Raw genomic sequence first — 25,585 nt, forward strand, 5'->3', positions numbered from 1 at the left:
TACTGTTATAGAATTATAAATAAAGTTGTATGGCTTTGTTTTATCCTTTGAGTAAGATTTTGTGGTATCATTAAATTTAATTCTTTTGTGTCTTTGACATAAAGTTTAAATTCCCAAATAAATAATTCATTTACACTGATTTTCCTCACTAATGTTTAACAGTTTGTGCTTTCTCTGTACCTGAAATTCTTATTTGTTTTATTAAGTTTGACAGGAAAAGGAAAACTTTTCTAAGTTTCACCAATATACCATAGTCCAAGGCAGATTAGTCATAAAACTATTGACACCTAAACTTCCTCACTTAACCAGACTTCGTTTTTTTAAAAAAGAAGTTCCTCACTATGATAAATGCCTCCCAGAGCACAAAACCACATGAGTGTGGTGGTTCATGCCTTGTCTACTCCCCTCCCTCCTGGTGAGTGATGCAAAATCTGTGAGTATGGTGGAGCATTGCTTCTAGGACTAGGTCAGTCTCTCTCACATTGTTGAGATGTAATAAGACCTCTAATCAGCTGACTTCTTGTTAATCAAAAGGAGATTTTCCTGGGCGAGCCTGCCCTAATCTGACAAACCTTTAAAAAAGACCAGAGCAGTAGTAGATGCCACACTGCTGCCTTTGAAGGGGTTGTGGAGAGGGGCCAACAGTAGTAGCTGGCCAGCCACTAGCTAGAAGATGGAGGCCTCATCATGCAGCCACAAGGAAATGAGTTCTGCCAACAACCTAGGGGAGCTAGGAGGCAGTTCTGTCCCTAGCTGTGTCTCCAGATGAGGGCATCATCCACTCACATGTTCATTTCAGCCCTGTGACATCCTGAGCACAGGACCTAGCTGAAATTTGCTAGACACCTGACCCGTGTAACATGTAGTGTCTTAGCACCAGTTTGTGGTAGTTTGTTACATGGCAACAGGAAGCAAGTACAGAAGTAAAATGGTACAAGTTAGCTCAAGGTGCTCCCCCTTCCACTCCCTGTCCTCAGTTACAGGAGGTCCAGCTGATAGTCACATTGACATGAGTGACTGTCCTTTCCATGGATTGTCTACATTTATAGTTATTGTGGGAGTTTAAAAATGTGTCCATGTGTGTTTTGGTACTCCATCCTTCAAAAGGTGGAGCCTTACTCCTTTCCCTTAAATGAAGGCCAGACTTAGTGACTCCGTTCTAGCTAGTAATACAGTGGATATGATAGTCTACAATTCTACGGAGTAGAATGTGGCGGTGGAAATGATGGTGTGTCCTCCAAGACTAAGTCATAACAGGCATAGTAGTCCCTTCTACTACATACTCTTCCAGCTAGCTCACTCTCTGAGGGACACCAGGGTCATGTGAGACATTTGCACAACCCTACAGAGAGGTCCATGTGAAGGAAAAGCTGAGATGACCTGTGTGCCGTAGCCATGTGCTGGAGCTGTCCAGGAGAGGGGTCCTCCAGCTCCAGGAAAGCCTTTAGAGGATTGATTGTAGCCCTAACCGACATTTTGATTGCAACCTCATGGGAAACTGAATTCCTAACCCATAGAAAGTGTGAGATAATACATATTTGTTTTAAATCTCTAAATTTCAGGATAGCTGCTTATACATCAATAGATAACTAATACATCCATAAAATGTATGGCATTATTTTGTGTATGCAGAAGCACACACCACAGTATTGACCAGAGTAAGCTAGATATAGAAGAATACATAAAGTAAACACTAGAATGAATTGATCTCTAATCTTAGAAATCAGGTCAGTGGTTACTTTTGTGGGAATGGGATGAACTGGGCAGGGTTTTGAGGCAGACTTCAGGAGTGCTAGTGTTGCTTTTTTTCTTGATTGGTGTGCTGGTTCAAGGGTATATTAATGTCTGAAAGTACATTAGGCTGTATGCCTATGAATTATACCTGTACTTTTTTGTATGTATATTATACTTCAGTGAAAGTTTTGAAATATGCACATATGTGATGTTTTGCACAATAAAACATCTGTGTCTTTTTGTAACCTGTCCTTTTCAGGTTGTTCATGTTGATGTGTGCTTTTGGAATTTACTCTCTCTCCCTTTTAAGATGACTTTTTGTCTAAAATGTCCTCTTTTCTCTTTTTGCTCCTCTCAAGCCTTATGTTAAGATCCATTTTTATGAGACTTCTGTAAAGCTTTCAGTAAGGTCCCTAGTCTGCGTTGATCCTTCTCCTTGGAATTAACACAATATTTACTAGCAGTATTATTCATTTGACAATATTTATATATTATCTTTCATTATGAGGACATTCACATGGTGGAATAGTATCATCACTTAAACATTTTAAACTCCAAAGCAGCAGAAGTTCTGTTTTAAACTTTTTTGAGAGAGAGAGTGGGGGGAGGAGGCAGAGGGAGGGAGAGAGAACCCCAAGCAGACTCCCCACTGACAGTGGAACCCAACGTGGGCTTGATCTCACAATCCTGAAATTGTGACCTGAGCCAAAATCACTACTCAAAACGCTTAACCGACTGAGCCACCCAGGTGCCCCTGCATTAAACTTCTTAAAGGTTTTATTTTCATCCTAAAGATATGTAATTTTACCCTTAAGTGCTGGAACTCTTCATTAACTATTGTCTTCACTGTTTCTCCTGCTGAAGATTCTGTCCTGTGATACTGCTTGTTAAAGGCTATACAATTAGAAGGTGAGGGAACTGGAAGTTCAGCCCATTGCTTGCTGATGAGGTTTTATTGCATCTATATCAAGATATTGTGGGGTGCCTGGGGGGCTCAGTCATTTGGGCTGTTGCCTTGGGCTCAGGTCATGATCTCAGGGTCCTGGGATCAAGCTCCATGTCAGGCTCTACATAGACACAATAAATTTAGTCTTTTTTTTTTTTTTTAAGATTTTATTTATTCATGAGAGCCAGAGAACCAGAGACATAGGCAGAGGGAGAAGCAGGCTCCATGCAGGAAGCCCAATGTTGGACTCGATCCCAGAACTCCAGGATCATGCCCTGAGCCAAAGGCAGATGCCCACCTGCTGAGCCACCCAGGTGCCCTGATAAATTTAGTCTTTATGCTGCTCACTCTCCCATTTTTTCTTTTCATGGTTTTTCTCTGGAAGGCTTTCTCTTGAAAGTTGGAATTTCCTGACCTTAGTTCTGGTACCTGTTTTCTTGACTCACTGTGAAAGTGCAATACAGGCTAGTCTCCTCATATTTCTGTTATAAAGAATTGCTTTTTTGGATCATACCATGCACCCAGCATGGAAGGATAGTGCCACACCTTGCCATGTTAGGTGTATAATATATTGTCTGTTATTAGTAAATACCTATGATATTCTGCATTAATCTGGCTTTTTAGAAAAATTTTCCCCCAGCATTTTGGAGGATATATATTTTCCTTAAATTTACTACTTATTCTGAAGAATTGTTATTTTAAAATTGTCCTAAATTGCTTCCATTCTCCAGTGGTCTCTATCATTAAATCCGCCAGATTGCCATCAAGAATGGATGTGTTAATTTATGCTTTTGCAGTATTGCATGAGAGGAATACCCTGGTCAGCAGTTGCTGTTTCCTAACTTAATTTTTTGCAAGTCTGATGAGTGAGAATGACTTTTTTCATTGTAATTTTAATTTATGATTTCCTGATTACTAATGGGGTTGAAAATTTTTTGTGTTTACTGGCCATTTGTCTTTCCATATAAGTTGTTCATCTTTCTATCAAAATGTTTATTTTTTATTGATTGGAAGAACTCTTTAAATATTTGGTATATTAATCCGTAGCTTCTTACATAGGTTATAAACATTTTATTCTAACTTGACAATTATGCTTTAGCTTTATTTATGGTGGCTTTTCATCTGTATGAATTGCTAAGTTTAAATAAGCCAAATTTATTATTCTTTTTTTTTTAACATGCTTTGATTCTTTTTCAGGAATATATTATGTGTTTTCTTCTAATACTTCTATAATTTTCTTTTCCACACTTACTGCCATAATCCATCTATAATTTACGCTTGCCTATAATAGCGTAGTTTCCCAAATGGCTAACCACTTTGCCGTTATGATTCATAACAGTTAATGATTGCTCTACTTATTTGAAATGCCTTTTTTCACTTACTAGATTCTCTTTTGTAAATGGTCCTATCTCTGGACTCTAATCGGTTCTACCGATCTGTTTTTTCCTATGTCATAACCTCGCTACTTTGATTTCCACAGGTACGTGCTGTTCTGTCCTAGTCTGCATGGCTTACCTGTCAGCTGGACATAAGCAGTTTGTACTGTCCCTAAGCGTCAGTACTTTGCCTTCTCTCTTCCACACCTATTAGTAACTGGCTTTTTTTTTTTTTTTTTTTTCAGTTAAATATATTAAAGTTCTTTCTGTGTTTAAGCAACTGATAGGGTCTAGACTAGGGTGAGACAGGTAAGGCACAAAGTTAAAAGAGGAATTTACTCTTAGGGTTGTGTAGGATTGTATCCTGGTCCTGACACCATTTTACACAACAGTTCCAGGCTCATTAGTCCTGAGTTTCTAAGAAGTTGTTTTGATCAGTTGATGTTTGTGATTTCTGGAGAACCAGAATTCTTGAACAACTTCACAGCATTGCTGGTTTTGCCAACATGGTTTCTGGGTTGCTTCTCTTCCTATGATTAGTTTTATCAAGAAAACCAGAAGGACTAAGGGGACGAGCTGTAGAGCATGGTGAATAAAAGCCAAGAAAAGAGAATGTTTCAAGAAGGAGAGAATCATTAGCTGCTAAGAGGTCAAGAAAGATAGACTGAGGGGCAGGTGGGTGGCTCAGTCAGTTGAGTGTCCAGCTTTTGATCTCAGTTCAGGCCTTGATCTCAGGGTTGTGAGTTCAAGCCCTGCATTGGACTCCACGCTGGGTGTGGAGCCTACTTTAGGAAGGAAGAGAGAAGGGGCAGGGGGAAGAGGGGAGGAAGGGAGGAGGGAAGGAAGTCTATTGCATGAGAATCTTTAGAAAGAATATTCCTGCCTTTCCTCGTCATTGCTTCTTTCCTGGTCCTGCTGTTTCCACCCAATTTGGCTTCTGTTTGAGTGTCATCTTGTGCCAACTATCTGTGCAATTGTGAAATTAGGTCTTTTGTAATATATATATTTTTAAAATATTTATTCATGAGAGACACAGAGAGAGGCAGAGACACAGGCAGAGGGAGAAGCAGGCTCCCTATGGGGAGCCTGATGCTGGACTCCATCACAGGAACCCGGAATCATGCCCTGAGCTGAAGGCAGACACTAAACCACTGTGCCACCCCCACGTCCCTGTAATATCTTTTTTAAATGGAAAAATAATATTCCTTCCTCCAGCTTCTATTAAAATTAAATTTTAAGCTATATTTTCTCTTTCAATTATATAGTGTTTGTATGAACATTAAGTATAAGTTTCCATTTAAATTTTTTCTCTATGTAGAAATATTTGGAATATTATACATTATTAAGTGATGCCCGTACTCATACTTATATTAGATATATATTTTTTTAATGTCCCAAACCAGAACCAGAGGATGATGATGTGACAAGACATATTATTAGACTAAGAGAAAAGTTTGGTTGGCAGACAGTGTTACCACAGCACTATTTGGAGTACAGAAGCTTCAAAATTGCAATTCAGAAGATTATTCTAAAGGTATGTCTATTAAGAGTTAACATTTAAAACTGTATCCTGATTTCTTTTACTTCACAATATATTACATCAAAATTAGACATTATTATAGTAATATCAAATTATAATCATTGTTTCATAGTAAATGCTTATGAAAGTGTTGAGTGTCATTTCACTTATTTCAAGAATGGAGAACAGATAAGATATATATGCCTGAAATTTGAATCTCTTATATTCCTGTTTATCAAATTTTTTTGTTATTTGAAAAGAAATTCTAATGTACTTCTATAACTGTATCTTCACTCTTACTGCCTGGTACCTGATTTTCTGTCTCAGTATCTTTGTATTTCCTTCTTCTTTCCTCTTTGGAGAAGTTTTTAATCTTGTGCAGGGTCACATGACCAGAGGGTACAAGCAGTGAGAAGAAGTAAGATCTGCCTCCTCTGCCCTTCAGTACAGGAGATGGAAGATTGGGCAGGATCATCTAGTCCTACTTTTAGACCCAAGATTCTCAAAGGGCAATCCCCAGGCAATGAGCATCACCATCACCTTGGAGCTCCTTAGCCACACATATGCTCATCTGCACCCCAGCCCTTCTGAATTGAGACTCTGGGGGTGGAACCCAGAGACCTGTACTTTATGACACTCTCCAGGTGATTCTCATGTACAATTGAGAACTGTTGTTCTAGACCAGGGGCCAGGTTAACTTTTTCTGAAAAGTGCCAGATAATAAATATTTTAGGCATATTGCAGGCTATCTGATCTCTGTTGTAAATTACTCAGCTCTGTCATGGTAGTTCAAAAACAAGAACAGTATATAAACACATGGGTGTGGCTGTGTTCCAGTGAAACTATATTTACAGAAGTAGGCACCTAGTCCTGGCCATAATTTGCTGATTCCTGCTCTAGACTGTTACTATGAGGATAAATGGTCTTTGTATCATTGTTAGAGGCAGCATTAATGTGAAGCAAAGTACCATGCATTATAGAGTCAGAGTCGCCCAGTTTTGAATCTGTATTTCTTTGCTCACTGTGTGATTTTGGGCAAGTTCCTGACCTCTCTGAGCTTTAGCTTCTTTGACTGTGAAAGAAAGTCTAGTCTTTCTAGACTAGAGAGCTGTGAAAAATTAATGAGGAATTAATGTGGCATGGTATCTGGCATATAGTGGGCATGGTGGTTTAGAAAACACATAGGTATACATGGGCTTGATATCCTTGGACTCACTAATAGGGTATGTTTCATTTGTAAAGGAAGGGTTGAGAATATGAAAAAAATACATGTTTTTAAATGGAAAACAATTTAATTGAAACATACTATGCTTCTAATAAGTGGATGATATAATTACATACATGACCCACTTGGATAATTATGTCTACGTTAAGTTTCTAGTATCTTCAACTTTCTGGAACATAATTAGAACGAAAATGATTCCAGTGGCCACATAACTGTAACCAGACCACTGTACTGTACAAATCATCACCCAGAGCTTATTTATTTTATTTTAGTTACAGGTTTTAAACTTGCTTCATAAGGTTTCTGGGTGCATATCATATCAGAGGTTAGAACAAGACAGAGAGGGGTGCTTGGGCTGTACAGTCAATTGAATGTCCAACTCTTTTTGGCTTCGATCGTGATCTCAGGGTCGTGATATTAAGCCCTGCATTGGACTCCATGCTCACTGCAGAGTCAGCTTGAGATTCTCTCTCTCCCTCTCCCCCTACCTCTCAAATAAATAAATCGTTAAACAACAACAACAACAACAAACAAGACAGTGAACACCTGGGATGAGTAAAGACAAACAGTAACAATATTTTAAGGAGGACAAAAACTTTTTTAGAAGAAAAACTGGATCTGAAACTTTAAGTGCCAGTAATTAGAAAGTCCCAAAGCTAAAAGAAATAAATTTCACTTAAAATTTTTTCTTAATATGAAGTGGCTGATTTCTCAGTAATGCCAGGTAAATAAGAAAGGGGCATTATAGTATATTGCACTGTCGGGCAGCCCCTGTAGCGCAGTGGTTTAGTGCCGCCTGCAGCCTGGGGTGTGATCCTGGAGGCCTGGGATCAAGTTCTGCGTCGGGCTCCCTGCGTGGAGCCTGCTTCTTCCTCTGCCTGTGTCTCTGCCTCTCTCTCTCTCTCTCTTTCTCTGTGTGTCTCTATGAATAAATAAATACAAATCTTAAAAAAAAAAAGTATATTGCACTGTCTCAGAACATGGGTTTATTCAGACTTGTATTCACATCTCAACTTACCCCTTCCTGTCTTTGTGACTTTTCCCAAATTTCCTAATTTCTCAAAGTACTAATTTCTGCATCTGTTTTATGAGCTTAAAATAAGATGATCATCCCTGTATCCCTGTGGGTAATTTAAAAGGTTAAATTCACAGGGTTAAATTCCTGTGGTTATAATATGTATGAAACATTTATTATTTATTAAATATTTACTTTTTACTTCACAAATATTAGTTATTATTATAATACTAAGCCACCATCATTATCAAACTAAAAGATTAACATGCTCAAAAGGTGGGGCACCTGGGTAGCTCAGTGGGTGAAGCATCTGCCTTCTGCTCAGGTCATGATCCCAGGGTCCTGGGATTGAGCCTACAGGGAGCCTGTTTCTCCCTCTGCCCCTCCCCACTGCTTGTGCTCTCTCTCTCAAATAAAATCTTTAAAAAAAAAATAGCATGGTCAAAAGGCTTCTGGTGTTGGCAAATTTACTGAAAGTGGGGCATGTGTGTTAAAGGTATGTTGCCAGTTCTTCATGTGAATAAGCATGCATTGGGAAGCACATAGATGAATTTCTCACCACATTATGAGAGTGAAAATTACATATTATGTCTTTCATAAGATTGATCTTGTTGAACTTTGGACACAATTTGATGTCAGCTTTCCTCAGTGATATTACTCTTAATTTTAATCTCAAATTGTTTAAATTTACTGAGGAATCTGTTCAGTCATTTTATTAATTTGATCAAGTTAATTATTTTTTTTGACCTCAGGAACCTTTAAAAGATGATGGAGAATTTATATATTGCCTTCCTCGGAAAAATAGTCAAGTTCTCTATAATCCATATGATCTTCAGGTGGTCTCTGCCCACAGAGCTAGACATTGCAAAGAATTTTGGGTTGTTACTGCATCATTTATCTCAAAGGTAATATAGAGTGGGTGTTTTCCACTAATGAAAAAATATTATCCAATTTAGAATATCTTTGTGTATATCAGATAAACCTGGTCATTTGAGAGACAGTTTGTGTTTAAGATACTCTTTGGGAGAAAATTATTTAATAGCAAGGTTTTTTTCTTTTTTATAGAGATACAGGTTTAAGGATTCAATTAATGTCAAATACTTTATTAAGTGTAGTTTTTTAAAAAGAAAACTCAACTATAGGGATTTGCTGACAAAATAGGAATTATAATAGTAAAAGAAAAAAATGTTTCTCAGGCTTGTCAGAAACTTCATTGCCAGTTGTAGAAACCCCCCATTACATTCTTGCATAGCACTTTCATACTTCTCACAAGTTGTAATTATACAGTTACTTGTTTTGATCGTTTTCTTAGTGTCTGTCTGCTTCCCCCTACTCTCCCAACCTCCCAACTACACTATACTGTAAGCATGTGAGGGTAGGGCCACATCTGAATGAAGCAGATCTGTAGGTGCAGGTGTAGAGATATATCCCTGATGTGTATTATCAACTGAAAATGGGAGGAACAGCTTGTATATAAACAAAAGTACACAAATACATATGTGCTGATATAGAGGTACTTTTATTGCCAGAAGAAATTTAAGGAAATGTTAACATTCAGTTGGGGAAGAGGGACTCTGAGGAAGGGAATTCCTTAGGAAAGGCCTGTGGTTCTTGAATGTCAAAATAGGGCATCTTGGTAATGGGGTTATTAGCCCCTCTGAAACTACTACATCTTTGTGGTTAAAATTGAGTTCATACATATGACTTTTATAGAAAATGTGGAAATTATGAGACTGAAAAAATGAACATATATTTGTGAAAAGCATCTCAGGGTGAGGAAGAAGCTTCTCTTATTCTTTCTCTATTGGAGCATGAGAAATAGCATTAGAAAAATGGCAAGTATAGAAGTAGTGTGGGAAGGGAAGTCAAGTTTGGGTATAGATGAAGCGGTGGAGGTATTATATAGAGAACAACCTTAATTATAAAAGCAAGTAGTTATGAGGCAAACATAGGCTTTTTTATTTCTTTAAAATAGTGCATATTTTTAAAAGAAAGTCATGGTTTTGTGCTTTATATTTGCAGGTTACTAAAATAGGTGATGTAGAAGAAATAGAACTCATACCTACCTTGGAATGGCTTTTAGAAAGAACATGTTACTCTTTATTACAGCAATTCAGGATATTTCCCAATTTTCGGTGAGATGAAAAAAACCCCAATTATTTGTAGTATGGCCCTATTGAAATAGCAACTGCCTGGTTGATATGGGTGTTCTACTACATAATTCTATCTTTATGGGGAATATTAGAGGAAATGGGATATTCCATAAAAGTATTTTAGACAAGTTGGAGGTGTAGGGAGATCCTGACTTCACCACCTCTCAGGCACAACAATCCTACAGTTCTATGTGGAATAATTTCCTTTGGAAAAGTTCTGGAAACTAGATGGAGAGTAACTCCACCACAAAAATTAAAGGCAAGATGAAGACAGGAGAAACAGAGATGCACTTTCACCAAAAACCCCACCCCCCAGTGTGGCAACCCATGAACAGGAGGGAGCTAAAAAATGTGGAAACTTTACCTGAGGAGTAGGGAATGTTTCCCTCATCAGGCACCCCAATCCTTGGGTTCTGCACCAAAGAGATGAGCCACCAAAATGTAAAAACAATGGAGACTGGTCCAGAAAAACCATAGAACTTAGGGAATGGAGAACCTGCTCATAAAGGGTTTGCATACACACTCAACTCACCCTGGGACCCAGAACAAAAGTTGCACCTTGAAAAACATCTAGGCCACATGTAAAGGAGACCCACTTACTATTCTTAAAGTGAATGTCAGAAAGGCAGGAACCTTTTGGGACATTTTTAAGGAGAAAAGTGCTGGAAGGTACCATTTTTACAATCCCATTCTACTGTGCTAATGCCAGGGTTGACAGGCACTGATTTGGCAATCTTCCTGTAACCTGGGCACACGCCAACCCCCCATGCCACAGGTCCACCACAGCCATCTGGGCAAGCATCCCATCCATCGTTAGCCATAGCTGCATCCCTACTGGCCATGTGAGTGCCATGCCCCTCCAGTGCCACAGACATGGTCTTGCCACAGCCAGTGGTGTGCCACAGTGCCACCCTTGTCACAGTTGGGACTCCCCTTGAGCACCTAGCACCGGTGGTCAGGGGTAATTGTGCATCTCAGCCTCACAGGTCACCTACATAAGGCCACTTCTTCAAGTTTGGGAGAGGTAGCTGTTTCACCTAATACATAGGGAAAAAACAAAATCAGACAAAATGACAAAGGAATATCTTCAAATGAGAGAACAAGACAAAAACCTTGGAAAAAGACATTAATGAAATGGGAATAAGTAAATTACCTAATAAAGAGCTCAAAGTAATGGTCATAAAGATACTTACTGAACTTTGGAGAAGAATGGATGGGCACAGTGAGAACTGCAGCCAAGAGAGAAAATACAAGAAAGTACAAAATGGAAGTCACAGAGCTGAAGTAGAATAAATTAACTGAGAAATACGCTAAGGGGATTTAACAGCAGACTGCATGAATCAGAAGAGTGGGTTAGACGGTAAGCTAGAGGACAAAGTGATGGAACTCAGAGCAGCAAAAAGAAGTTTTTATAAAGTGAAGATAACATAAGTGACCTTTGGGACAATTTTGAGTGGAATCACATTCTCATTATAGGAGTTCTAGAAGAAGAGGGGGAAGAAAGGGCAGAAAAACATATTTGAAGAAATAATGGCTGAAAATTTCCTTAATTTGGGGAAGGTAGCAGACATCATGTCCAGGAAGCCCAGAGAGTTCCATGTAAGAAAAACCCAAAAGAGACCAAAATATAGCATAATTAAAATGTTAAATGTTGGAGATAGAGAATCTTAAAAGCAGTGAGGGAGAAACAGCTTACTATATACAAGATTTATCCGTATGGCTATCAACAAATTTTTCAGCAGAAACTTTGCAAGGCAAAAGGGAGCAGCAGAAAATATTCAAAGTATTAAATGAAAAAAAGAATGCAACCAAGAATACTCTGCCCAGCAAGGTTATAATTCAGAATTGAAGGCGAGATAAAAAGTTTTCACATAGCAAAAGCTAAAGGACTTCATTACCACTAAACCAGCCTTATAAGAAATATAAAGAGACATCTTTAAGCTGTAAAGAAATGGCACTAATTAATGACTAGAAAACATATGAAAGTGAAAATTTGACTGGAAAAGGTAAATGTATGGTGAAGGTAGTGAATTAATCATTTATACACTAATACAAAGGTCAAAGACCAATGTAGTAAAAACAACTAAAACCACAATAATGAGTTAAGGAATATATAAAAAGTTGTAAAATGTGATATCAAAAACCTAAAACAAAAAAACAAAAAACAAAACAAAAAAACCTAAAACATAGGAGAAAGGGATAAAAATGTAGAGTTTTGGAAGTTATTCAAATTTAAGTTGCTATGAACTTAAAATACACCTTTATATACATAGGATATTATATATGAACCTCATGATAACCATAAAACAAAAACTTAGTGAATACATAAGATGAATGAGAAAGGAATCTAAACATTAAAGAAAGTTATAAGGTGTCAAGGGAAGAGAGAAAGAATAAAGGAACAGAAAAAAACTATAAAAACGATTCACAAAAGGGCAATAAGTACATACCTATCAAAAATTAGATGTAAATAGACTAAATTCTCCAATCAAAAGGTAGAGTGACTGAATGGACTTAAAAAAAAAAAAGACTCCTGCAAATGCTGTCATCAAGAGACTCACTTCAGAAGTGTAAAGGCATGCTTCTAAAAGTGAAAGTATAGAAAAAGACATTTTATGCAAACAAATGAAAAGGCTGTTGTAGCTATATTCATACAAAATAAACTTAAAGACTTATAGAAAACAAAGTAGGGCATTACATAGTGATAAAGGAGTCAGTCCGGTAAGGGGATATAATATTTATAAATTATATGCGCCCAACATAGCACCAAATGTATAAAGGATATATCAGCAGACCTAAAAGGAGGAGACAGTGATACAATAATAGGAGGAGACTTTAATTAAACACCCAACCCATGTCAATTATTAGATCACCCATGCAGGAAATCAATAAGGAAACATTGGCCTTAAATGACACATTAGACTAGATGGACAATAGATTATACAGAACATTACATTCAAAAGCAGCAGAATACATTTCTCCTCACATGCACATGGTACTCTTTCCAGGATAAATAATGTTTGGCCACAAAAAAGTCTCAATATAACGACTGAAATCATATAAAGCATCTTTTTCAACCACGATGGTATGAAACTAGAAATCAGTTATAAGAAGAAAACTGGGAAAACCATAAAAACAAGGAGCTTAAGCAACATGCTATTGAACAACAAAGAGGTCATTGAAGAAAGCAAAGGAGAAATAAACCTAGAGACAAATGAAAACAAATGTGGCATCAAAAATCTATAGGATATAGCAAAAGCCGTTACACGAGGGAAGTTCCTAACAATACAGACCTACCTTAAGAAACAAGAAAATCCCAAACAGCCTAACTTTACACCCAAAGGAACTGGAAAAGAAGAAACAAGTGAAACCTGAAGTTAGTAAAAAGAAGGAAATAATAAAGATCAGAATGGAAATAAGTAAAATAGAGACAAAAAAACAATAGAAAGGATCAGTGAAAACAAGAGCTGGTTCTGTGAAAAGACAAACAAAATTGACAAACCTTTAGCTAGACTAACCAAGAAAAAGAAAGGGCTCAAAATCAGAATGGAAGAAGTTACAACTAATACCGTAGAAATATGAAGAATCATGACAGTTGCTATAATTATGCATAAGCAAACTGAACAACCTATAAGAAATGGATAAATTCCTAGAAACATACAACCTACCAAGACAATCATAAAGAAATAGAAAATTTAAATAGACCAATGACTAGTAATGAGATTGAATCAGTAATCCAAAACTTCCCAAGAGTCCATGACTGTTGACTTCATTGGTGAATTCTACTAAACATTCAAAGAGTAGTTAATACCTATTATTCTCAAACTCTTCCAAAAAAAAAAAAAAAAAAAGAAAAAAGAAAAAAAGAAAAGAAAAGAAAAAAGAAACCAAAAAATGGAAGAGGAAGGAATGTTTCCAAAGTCATTTCATGTGGCCACCATTACACCAATACAAAAACCGGAGGACACCACACAAATAACATTGCGGGCCAATTTCCCTAATGAACATACAAAAATGCTCAATAAAATACTAGCAAATCAAATTAGAAAATGGATCATATACCATGGTCAAATGGCATTTATTTCAGGGATGGCAGGATGGTCCACCATCTGCAAAATAATGTGATATATTGTGATACACCACATTTAAAAAAAAATCATATGGTCATCTCAATTATGCAGGAAAAGCATCTGAAAAATTCATTTATGATTAGAACCCTCAACCAAGTGCTTATAGAGGGAATATACCTCACCATAATAAAAGCCATATATGACAAACCCACAGCTCAAATAATATTCAACAGTGAAAAGCTAAAAGCTTTTCCTCTTGAAGATTAGGAACAAGACAAGGATGACTACATTTCCCAGTTTTGTTCAACATAGTACAAGAAGTCTTAGCCACAGAAGTTAGGCAAGAAAAAGAAGAAAAGGCATCCAAATTGGATAGGAAGTAAAACTCTTATTTACAGATGACATTATACTATATATAGAAGAACGAAGCTGTGGGGCACCGGGGTGGCTCAGTGGTTGAGTGTCTTGACTCTTGATTTTGACCCAGGTCTCGAGTCAATCAGGGTCCTGGGATTGAGCCCCATATAAGGCTGCATGCTCATTTGGGAGTCTGCTTCTCCCTCTCCCTCTGACCCTCCCCCTGTGCTCTTACACACTGTGTTTCTCTCTTTCTCTCTCAATAAATATATCTTTTTAAAAAAGAAAATGAGCAGAGAATCTGAATAGACATTTTTCTAGGACCTACATACAGGTGGCCAACAGAATCATGAAAAGATGGTTAATATCACTCATCAGGGAAATGCACATCAAAAACCACAGTAAGATATTACTTCCTACCTATCAGAATGACCATTTTAAAAAGAAGGTTTGATGAGGATGTGGAAAAAAGGGACCGTTGTGCACTGTTTGTGGAAATGTAAATTGGTGTGGCCACTCTGGAAAATAGTCTGGAGAGTCCTGAAAAAATTAAAATTAGTACCACTATATGATCTAGCAGTTCCATTTCTAGATATCTTTTCAAAGAGAACAAAGACTAATTTGAAAAGATACATACACTTCTTTGTTTAGTACAGCACTTTTATAATAGCTAAGATAAGGAAACAACCATGGTATTCACTGATGAATGGATAAAGATGTGTATATATAAAATGAAGTAGTACCCAGCCATAAAAGAAACTGAAATCTTGTCATTTATGTCAATATGGATGGGACCCTAAAGGTATTATGCTAAGTGAAATAAGAGAGAGATAGATATTATTATATCATTTCACTTTTATGTGGAACCTAAAAAACAAAAGTTACACTCAAAGTTACAGAAGACAGAGGTGTGGGTTGCCAGAGGGGAGAGGTGTTGGGAGGGGGATGAAGTGAGTGAAGAGAATCAGAAGGTAAAAACTTGGAGTTATGCAGTAGACTAAGGGGCAGTCAGTAATATTGCGTTAACTGTACCCTAACAGACTAACTCACTGTGCTCATCAGTTCACTGTATTTACAAACATCAGATCACTGTGTTGTACACCTGAAACTAATATACTGTATGTCAATTAGACTTGAATAAAAATTTTTTAGACAAAACTTAAGTATTAAAACTTCTTATCTTTTATGATAAATATTGTAAGAAAAAGATTTTTTGTGGTTGAATTTAAATTAACCATAATGACCTTAACTTGCCTTTTGTTTTTCATGCAGTTATTCATGAAACATATATACTGAGAGTTTGCTAAGATCCAGTCCTTGTTCTAGATGCTGGGGATACTCTATTGAACAAAAGAAACAATGTCCTGCTCTCAAGTAACTTATAGCGGGAGGGAATAAACATATAGATGTGTAAGATATCAGGTAGACAAGGAATGCTATAATGGAAAATAAATCAGAGAATTAGGGAGTTGGGCAGCTTGTTGATTCAAGGTCATCATTTAAAAATTTATCTAGTTTCTAAGGGACATGACAGGAGACCAGGACTTCTAGACTCCTGATCCTTCACACAGTAGCCCCAGACTTGTTCTTCTAGTGTTTATATCTAGTTTTTTTTCTTTTTTTACCCTTGTTTCTCTTTGTATTAATTGACACATGATGTTACATGAGTTTCAGGTGTACAACATAGTCCTTTGACATGTATGTATGTGGTGCTGTGCTCCCAACAAGGGTGGCTGCTGTCACTGTATCATGCCACTACAATGATGTTCTTGTTTCTGATGTCTGTATTTTCTTGTGGTCTGCTGCTATCTGCTGGAGACTAGGGAAAAAGATAAGTAATATTTTAAGTGGTTACATTTTTTTAAAATGTTGTTTATTCATGAGAGAGACAGAGAGTGAGGCAGAGACACAGGCAGAGGGAGAAGCAGGCTCCATGCAGGGAGACCAATGTGGGACTCGATCCCAGAACTCCAGGATCATGTCCTGAGCTGAAGGCAAACTCTCAACTGCTGAGCCACCAAGACATCTCAGTGGTTACATTTAATATGATAAATAATTGAAATAACTAAGAACCTGAGGAAGTTTTTAATAAGCGAAGTGAATGGATTTTGTGGCAGAATAGTTACTCATAGAACAGATATTTGCTTTGTACTTCTGTTGTTCTATTGTCATGGGCACTGGAGATAGAACCACATGAAAAATATATAAGGTTCCTGTTGCTATAGAACTTCCACTCTAATGGAGGGAAATAGATAATAAGGAAATAAGATTATATTTCAGTGAGTGGTAAGGTCCAGAAAGATAATAAACGGGCAACGGAGCTGGTCCCGTTAGGGTCTCAACCCACGTCACGTGGCCGCAGAGGTGATTGAGGGAGACATGGGTCTGACCAGATCCTCCTCCAGAGTCCACATGACAGTGGTTTTGCCGGCAAGCAGGCGGTAATACCAGCTTATGGTATCGTGGAGAGCAGTATGGTCTGCATCTTTTGATTTAAACTGTCCCTGCTGTACTTTCCACTGGCTGCCTTGCCTGTCATAAATCCTGGGCTCCACTCCTCTAGAAATAATTTTAATTAAACTTTTGAAACACAGTTGACCTGGGATGAGTCCTCTTTTTATAGAACATGTGACATCACTTAGTACATGGTCAAAATGATATATTTTCTTTATTCATGTTAAAAGTATAAACTGAAGTTTAGGCATTTAAAACTTACAAATCCATTAGATTTTTGAATTTTATTTTTAACATATTTTGTGAAGTTTAACAACAAATTAGTTACAAGACTAACTTGTAACAACAAGTAACATTTCAAGTAGAAAAATGAGGTAAATCTATAGCATTGGCAGCTTCCACTGGCAGTGCAATGTGTGAAGTGTGGAGGTGACTCACAGCAGCACCAGCTTCTTAACTTTGGGGGCCTGCCTGGAAGCATTGCTTTGTGGCCTGGTGTGGACACTCCTAACACTATCATTGGGGTGATTCATCTGGGATTCTTTCCAGGGATCTTCTAGAGTCATGAGGCTCCATGACCAGAGAAAAGTGAGATAGGAATTTAGCTAGAATGCCTTTTGGGAGCCTGACCTAACGTTAGAAGCATTTCTGATTTCTGAGGCTTCAGGTATGCCTGTTTGTGTTGTGACATCACAGGATTCTTTCTGATTCTCAGTCAGCCAGAAAGATGAGTAGCTTGGCTTCTGGGGCACTCCTGCCCCACCAGCTCCTCTTGCTACATGAGGAATCTCACCTTGGCAAACAAGCATCACCTCAAAAGTACCACCAAACATCATTAAATTTATTCTCAGATGGGTTCTTTGGAATTTTAAAATGATAAATTCATCTTTTCAAAAACATAAATATTAGATATCAAAATGACACACACTTTCTTTACATATCAATATAAAATGATTTCTTATCAGTATACTTTTTCATTATCACTGGAAACTGAATCCTGATTCTTCTTGAAATATGAGTCTCTTAAAAATAGTAAGCTAATAAATTAGATAAGGGGCAAGAATATATGTTTTTAGTTTTTATATTATTGAGATGTAACTAAATTTTGTGTCTATGAGAATTGCAACAACTCTTGCTGTTATGTTCCGTTGATAGTTTGGGAGAGAAGTATTTAGGTAAAATTTAGGATAAGTAAAACATGTTCCAGGAAATCTAGTATTCCACATGAATACATGATTTATGAATATAGAATGTAAGAAATGTTTTTCCTTTCAGAATTAATAAATTATTCGTTACTTGGAAATTGAATGTTAGAAGAATTAAGACAGATAATAGCAGGTAAGTTTTGATGGACAACGCATTTTTAAAAATTGTGTGTACCTTGAATATGTAGGATGGAAGCAAGTCTAAGTCATTTTTCACTCAGTGACTGGAAAGTCACTTTATGGTTAAATTTAACCTATCTTATTTTTATACACAATTTCTTTTTTTTTTTTTTAAGATTTTATTTATTCATGAGAGACAGAGAGGCAGAGACACAGGCAGAGGGAGAAGCGGCTCCTTGCAGGGAGGCCAATGTGGGACTCAATTCCAGGACCAGGATCACGCCCTGAGCCAAAGGCAGATGCTCAACGACTAAGCTACCCTGGCACCCCTAAACACAATTTCCATAGAAACATGATAATACCCACTTACTTTATTTCCTGGTCTGCCAGTCCATGACAGGAGGAAATCACAGTACTGTGAAGACATTATGATGATTCTCTTTGGTCACTTGATTTAAATGCCTCCAGAAAGGAAAGGACTCTGTCCTACGTGTCCTACGCGTAGCTGGCTGCCAATCCTGTTCTGCAGGATCTCCAGCAGCCACATTTTGTTTTTGAACCTTGTACCCTGAGGTGACCTTGATGGAATGCAGCTATGAAAAATGACACACAGGGATCTCTGTGGCCCCCAGCGGTCATGTTTTGCACACTTACTAGTAGGACAGCTGTGGGCAACCAGAACGGTGGTCTTCCCCATTTGGGGTTTTGTCTTTCCGAGAATGTTGTAGAAATGGAATCACGCAGTCTGCAGTCTGAGAGTAGAGCTCTTCCCAGGCTGCTGCCGCCTTTACTGATAGTCCTCTACGCAGGGCTGTGCCACAGTTAGTCATTCCTAGTTCAAGTATGCCTCCTGCTTTCCAGTTTTTGATCATTAGAAATGAAGCTGCTATAAATCTTCACACACAGGTTTTTACGTGACCACGAATCTTCGTTGCTCTGGGGGCCATGCCCAGGAGTGCCGTCCTATGGTGATTGCATGTTTAGGTTTCCTCAGAAATTATTGTACCATTTTGCATCCCCACCAGCAACATCTGAGTGCTTCAGCTTCTCCAAGTTTGCAGTTGTCAATGTTTCTTCATTTAGACATTCTAGTGGGTGTGTGGTAGTATCTCATTGTGGGTTTTTGTTTTGTTTTTACATTCAATCTAATTGTTTATATGTTAGGGCTTAAGTTTGCCACTTTATTTTTTGGTTTCTGTTTCTTCCCTCCACTTTGTTTCTTCTTCCGGTAGATTATTTGAATATTTCTTAGAATTCTTTTTGGATTTTTTATAGTATTTTTTAATGCATCTTTTTGTGTAACTTTTTTTAGTGGTTGCTGTTGGTGTAATACATGTGCAAAACATACAATTTACTAGTGTTGTCATAGTATTAGTTGGCATGAACTCTACAAACATTAGCTTTATGTCCCTTTTCCTTCCTCTGTTTATAGCGTAATTATCTTAAATATTAACTCTACCTGCATTTGGCACTGTATCAGAAGAATTATCATTTTTGCTTCCATCATCAAACCTAAGTTATAAAACTTATAAGAAGATAACCTATACATTTTTACTTTTATTTTTTTAAGATGTATTTATTTTAGAGAGAGAGTGGGGGGAGGGCCAGAAAGAGAGGGAAGGAGGAGGGAGACCCCCCGACCCGAGCTTGGAGCCCTACCCTGAGATGTGACCTGAGCCGAAATCCAGTGTCTTACTCTTAACTGACTGAGCCACCCAGATGCTCCTACATTTTTAAAATGTGTTCAGTTTGGTTTGTTAATCATGTTCTTGCTTCCTTCTCCATGTTCCAGGATTCCCTCTTTTATAGTTTGTTACTTAATTTCTGTATAGAGAACTGTAGCCATTCTTTTAGAGCAGGTCTGATTGCAATAATTCTTTAATTCTCCTTTCTCTGAGCTGTCCTAATCTCTCCTTCACTGAAGAATATTAATTTCCCAATATGGAACTATGCCCTGATAGTTCTTTCCTTTCAGCATTTGAAAAATGGGTGCCGTTGTCTTCTGGCCTCCGTGGTCACTCAGATTGCTTTTCTTCTATAGATGTTTCTTTCGCTGCTTTCAAGATTTTTTCTTTTGCCTTCAATTTTCAGAATTTTGATGCGTTTTGGTTGGATTTCTTTGTCTTTATCCTGTTTTAGGTCACCCTGGCTTCTTGAACCTCTGTGTGCATTCTTTGACAAATTTGGTAAATTTTCATCCATATTTCTTCAAGTATTTTTTCAGCCCTGCCCTCTTTCTCCTCTCCCTTGGGACTTCAGACACATGCTAGATCTTTTTTATAGTCCTGCTGGTCCCTGAGGGCCTGGTTATTTTTTTCAGTCTATTTTTTTCTCTGTTTTTCAGATTGAGTAATTTCTATTGTTCTTTCAGTTCACTGATTTGTTTCTCTATCCATTCCATTCTGCTGTTGAGTCAATGTATTGAGTTTTTATTTTAGTCACTATATTTTTCATTTCTAAAATTTCCATTTAGTTCTTTTTTATGTCTTGTTTCTTTGTTTGACTTTCTGTTTCTTTGCTTGCTCCTACCCAGGGAAGATGAAATTCCTGGTTCCCGACTCAGCTTTCCCTGGAAGCCCTCAGAGGAATGCTAGGGAAGCCTTGTTACCCCTTGCTGAGGATGAAACTCCACACTCTTCTCTATGGTATCGCTGAAATAGAATGGTTATTGTTGAAAATTTTCTTGCATTCTTGACTGCCCCTTTCCTGATTCTTCAGCTGGATGGCAGGCTTATTTGTTGGCACCTGTAGGTGTTTCCAGGTTGCTGGTTTCTTCAACTCCAAGCCTGGGATAGAGGAAGCAAAAGAAAACCCAAAGACCTTACCACTATGTCATTCTTGGCCAGTCAGTCTTCTTTGCCTTTCAGTGTCTTATGTCACTTGATTTATGATGTTCACAGTTTTTGGTTGTACTTAGAGGGAATAATAGTGGAAAGTCCATTTATTCCATTTTTCTAGAAGCCAGGATCCTAGTTTTAATAGATTTCTGTGACATATTTTCTGTTACCAAGCAGTTCTAACTTGTGAATTAAGTTTTAGAGAATGAATTTAGTTTTCTGTTATAATGGAATGGAAGTCTGTTGGTGAGTTCCTCATAACACCTATGCTTGAATAGTCATTGTGATGCATTTTTTGTCTTGTCAGATTTCACCATTACAATTCTACATTTTTTTCATGCTTTTCCCACTGTTAATTATTTTTATAATGCACTCTCCATAATTTCTTCATATCTGTGTTAAAACCTGCAAATAAAATCAACTATATTTTTTAAAGGAAAAAAAGAAAGCTTTAAACAATTCTGAGTAATGTGAATCCATTACTATATGAATTTTGATCACTATTTTGTTAATAAATGTCAAGATTGGGTCTGATATTTGGCATTTCACTTTCTGGAATGTGTGATCTTTTTTTCTCCCTGTGCTAGACACTCAGGCATGTCACGAACCGTTCCACCTCTGTGAGTAGCTTCAGGTGACATGAGGGCTGCGTAGTGTAGGGAGGCCTTCTCTGAGACACAGAGCTCGTGCTTTGCAGGAGGCAGAGAGAATGAAGGGCCCACGGAGCTTCAGCTTCACTGGTCTCATGGTATATAAAACTCTTGCCAGTAAAATGGAAAGACAGCAAAAGGTTTAATATACAATATAAAATATTAATATTAAATGTTAATATATCGATCACAATATTAAATATTAATACATAAAAACCAGCCACTCCACAAGGGATCAGTGAGGGGCAAAAGACCTCCTCTTTTTTATACACTGATGCACAGAAAAGTTTGCATTTCTTGATCCAATTTTTTTGGCACCTTCTCTCTCCCATTCTTCTCTTTTCTCCTTTGACCTGTCTTGTGTTATTGGAAGTGATCTATCTCACCTTTGTGACCATGACCAGACAGTAGAAAGGGGCCTAGGAAAGAAAAGGGCCCATGTTTTCTATTTTAGGACTCAGGTGGTTGGAGAATTTAAGAAACATTCTCCAAATGGTTCCTAATCCAGTTAATTTTTTCCCCTATAATTAGGGAAAAATTAAATTTAGATTAATAGGAAAAATGTAACTCCTTTTGGATATCACTGCCTAATATTTCAAGACTATTAGGACTTGGTGACATAAATAAAATTGTAACATCATCACTTCTTCCCCCTCCTGTTTTGTTCTTACTCAACACACCCAGTACCACAGCCTTGCTTTCAACATTGTCAGCCAAATAAACCATGTCATGCTTACTAATGTTTATTAATGTCACTTAAACTGTAGTAGATAGCATACATTTGGATACAAACAAATTATACTACTTACCTCCAAATCGATTTTACTGATTTTGAATGGGAGATAAGTCTGTGGAAATTCTTTAACTTTCAGGTCATTTTTGTACCACCATCTTTTTTGGGCCGATGAGTTATTTCAAGGCTGTTTGCTTTATATAAAGGGACTTTGTGAAGATGCAGTTGATATCAAAAAAGGTTATGAACACGAAGATCATCCATCTGCCATATGCCTCATTAAGGTGGGTAGAAATGCACTACCATATGCTAATGTTTGTATGCGGAAACCAGGAAGAACAAACAGAGTTGAATTGGAGGGTTACATATTGCTAGATCCATTAGTAAACGATCACAATGCATGACTAATGTTCTAAAATATCGCAAAGAACATTATTCCCTCTGATAGCCATTTACAAGAATTTACATTCCTTATGCATAATTTCTTCCCTAACTAAACTCAACCTAAGTCTGTTATGAAGCTCCTTCTTTATTTTCAAAACTCTAAATATACAATATAATTTATAAATAATTATCTCTAGTACATAATTGATGTTACCAGCTATTCTCTCAGTATAACATGTCAAGAAATTATCGTAAGTTACAGCCCAGAGGTTTAGGTTAAGTTTATGAATTCTTCTAGTCTACAATTCTAAGAAAGGGTAACCTTTCTAATGAATGATTTAATTCAGTTTTATATGGAATAGTTCTTTCAAAGAGGTTAAAATACATAGAAGTATATCTTTTAGGTGTTTAATATACAGTTGAACAGGATTCCAGCAACTTTTATTTCATTTACCCACTGAATAAGGTAGAAACTGAGTGAGGAAGAAACTAAAAAGTAAAACTGATAATCACCAGACTTAAAAATAGTACAAGAATTTAGACAAGTTATACATTTGATAATCAACTCAAAAATTGTGTTGACTATACAGTTGTTATAAGGTTAATACTTATAAATCAATAGCTTATTTTAGAATTGATTATATACAGTGGCTGACACATAGTAGGTGCTTAATAGTCTTTGAGTGAATGAATAAATAAAAGAGTTAATGAAGAAAGAGAAGTTAGTCACTACAGCTGAAGTACATTTTTTATAGTTCTATTGAGATGAATGTTTCAAAAGGATTAAATTCAAGTTAAGGAAACATTTCATAGAGGAGTATTTTTTATATGGTTTCATTCTAGAAGGAAATTGGTTGGGCAGCTATATAGGTTGTTTAATGAGTGACTTTATGACAGAATTTATTGGTTCGTGATGGGTGGGAAGGCAGAGGAGACTTTAGATTATCTGTGAATGCTGGTGCCTGGTGGATGGTAATGCTAACAGTGTGACCTTAGACCCTGTCAGCTTCCCCCAGAACATCAAGAGGAAGTGAACAAAACTTTCCAGGTAATTTATAAATATTTGTTAGTTACCTATTATATGCAAAGTAAATGGATACAAACTAAAAATGAAGTATTGCTCTTTTTAATTTGCTTACAGTTTATTGGAAGAGAGAATTCTTTACATATAAAAATGATTGCTAATTCCGGAAGTAGTCACGTGGTTTTGCTAATCATTATAGCTCACCAATTAGCAAAATACAATACAAAGAAAATTTGTAAAATATTCATGCCACAGATACTGAGAGGAAGCAGAGATTAGATTAGCCTTTGTAGTTAAGTCAGGGGGTGTTTCATGAAGGAAGAACACGATGAGCTAGGCCATGCTGGATTTGAATAGCCAGGGAGCAGGGGAGAGTATGAATGTAAGTAAAGCATTCAGTGTATGATTGATGTGAAAGGTCTTAAATGTTGGGCCAAGAATAGTAGAATAAGGGAGAAATAGGAGCCGAACCTGGGCATTAGGGCTGAGAAATTCCTCGTGGGACTTGTGAAGAAAGTCAGCAAGAATAGGACTTTCTGAGACTGAAGAAACCAGGGCCAAAGGGAGGGAGAACAGAGATTGATAGCCAGGAGAACCAAAATATGGGGGTCAGGAATCAGAAGGTGGCCACTTGTGCATTAGGAGTAATGGGGATGCAGGTGCCAATGAGGATTGACAAGGGGGAGGCAGGAAGGATGAGCAAGGTCAGGAATGCAGGTGAGGGATTATTCAGAAGTTAGAGTGGAGTGCAGGAGTGTGTGGGTGCTCTCCTGGGATGAAATCACTCTGTGAAGGGGCTAGGGTTTCTAGAAGTGGATGGGATAGGACAGACGTGGATCATTTTATCCAAACGTATCCTTTCAAATGGAAACCTAAGTCCTAGAGAGATAGTGGTCTGTCCAAGGCCACAAAACCCGCCAAAGGGTTGGAGGAGGCAGTACTTTGAGTGCTTAATAAAAATATAAATTTTTGTGTTTCACTTCTTTTGGGGGAGAGTGCAGTGAGTGGCGCTAGTAATCTACACTTTTAGCAAGCCCCTTAGGTGATTTCCTATGCAGAGTAAACTTTGAAAACTATTTCTTCTTTTTCCATGCTGGGCATGGAGTCTAATGCGGGATTTGAACTCACAGGCCTAAGATCAAGACCTGAACTAAGATCAGGAGTCAGACACTCAACCCACTGAGTTACCCAGGTGCCCTGAAAATTATTTTTAATGAACAGTTGTTGAAAGCTTTTGAACATGTTCTTTTAGGAAAATCAATGTGATGTTGGTTTGTGGGGGGAAAAGGAGATACAGAGTTAAAGAGATCACTAGGAGAGTGGTGGAATCATGCAGGTGTGAGCCGGAATGGCTTCAGGTAGGAGGTTGGCAGTGAGATCAGAAAGGAAAGGAGATTTTGAGACACATGTACTAGAAAAATCAGGATCTCGTAGCCAGATGTGGGACCAGGAGAAGAATACAGAGTTAATCTAGAACAGCACTTTTCAATCTTTTTTTTTTTTTTTTTGAGGAGAGTGTACATTTTTAAAGTATTTCAATAGAGGGATCCCTGGGTGGCGCAGTGGTTTGGCGCCTGCCTTTGGCCCAGGGCGTGATCCTGGAGACCTGGGATCGAATCCCACGTCGGGCTCCCGGTGCATGGAGCCTGCTTCTCTCTCTGCCTGTGTCTCTGCCTCTCTCTCTCTCTGTGTGACTATCATAAATAAATAAAGAAAAAAACATTAAAAAAAAAACTATTTCAATAGAGCTGGGGTCAAAGGTGTTAGCTATTTATTGATGAAA

At 37.5% G+C, this 25,585-nt stretch overlaps 1 protein-coding gene across 17 annotated transcripts in view; it reads left to right on the forward strand.

Annotated features, from left to right (window-relative positions):
- Positions 1-25,585, forward strand: part of DNAH14 (dynein axonemal heavy chain 14) — a 334,169-nt gene that overhangs the window by 43,249 nt on the left and 265,335 nt on the right. For all 17 annotated transcript variants that reach the window (XR_012032771.1, XM_072830144.1, XM_072830141.1 and 14 more), the window contains exons 5-9: positions 5,460-5,590; positions 8,568-8,720; positions 9,838-9,950; positions 18,125-18,187; positions 22,534-22,678. Coding sequence is in view for 16 of the 17 variants with exons in the window: in XM_072830144.1 (XP_072686245.1) it covers positions 5,460-5,590; positions 8,568-8,720; positions 9,838-9,950; positions 18,125-18,187; positions 22,534-22,678 (605 nt within the window). In the remaining variant the exon portion in view is untranslated. The remainder of the gene's footprint in view (positions 1-5,459; positions 5,591-8,567; positions 8,721-9,837; positions 9,951-18,124; positions 18,188-22,533; positions 22,679-25,585) is intronic.

The sequence above is a fragment of the Canis lupus genome, chromosome 6, assembly GCF_048164855.1.
Source record: "Canis lupus baileyi chromosome 6, mCanLup2.hap1, whole genome shotgun sequence".
Taxonomy (NCBI): domain Eukaryota; kingdom Metazoa; phylum Chordata; class Mammalia; order Carnivora; family Canidae; genus Canis; species Canis lupus.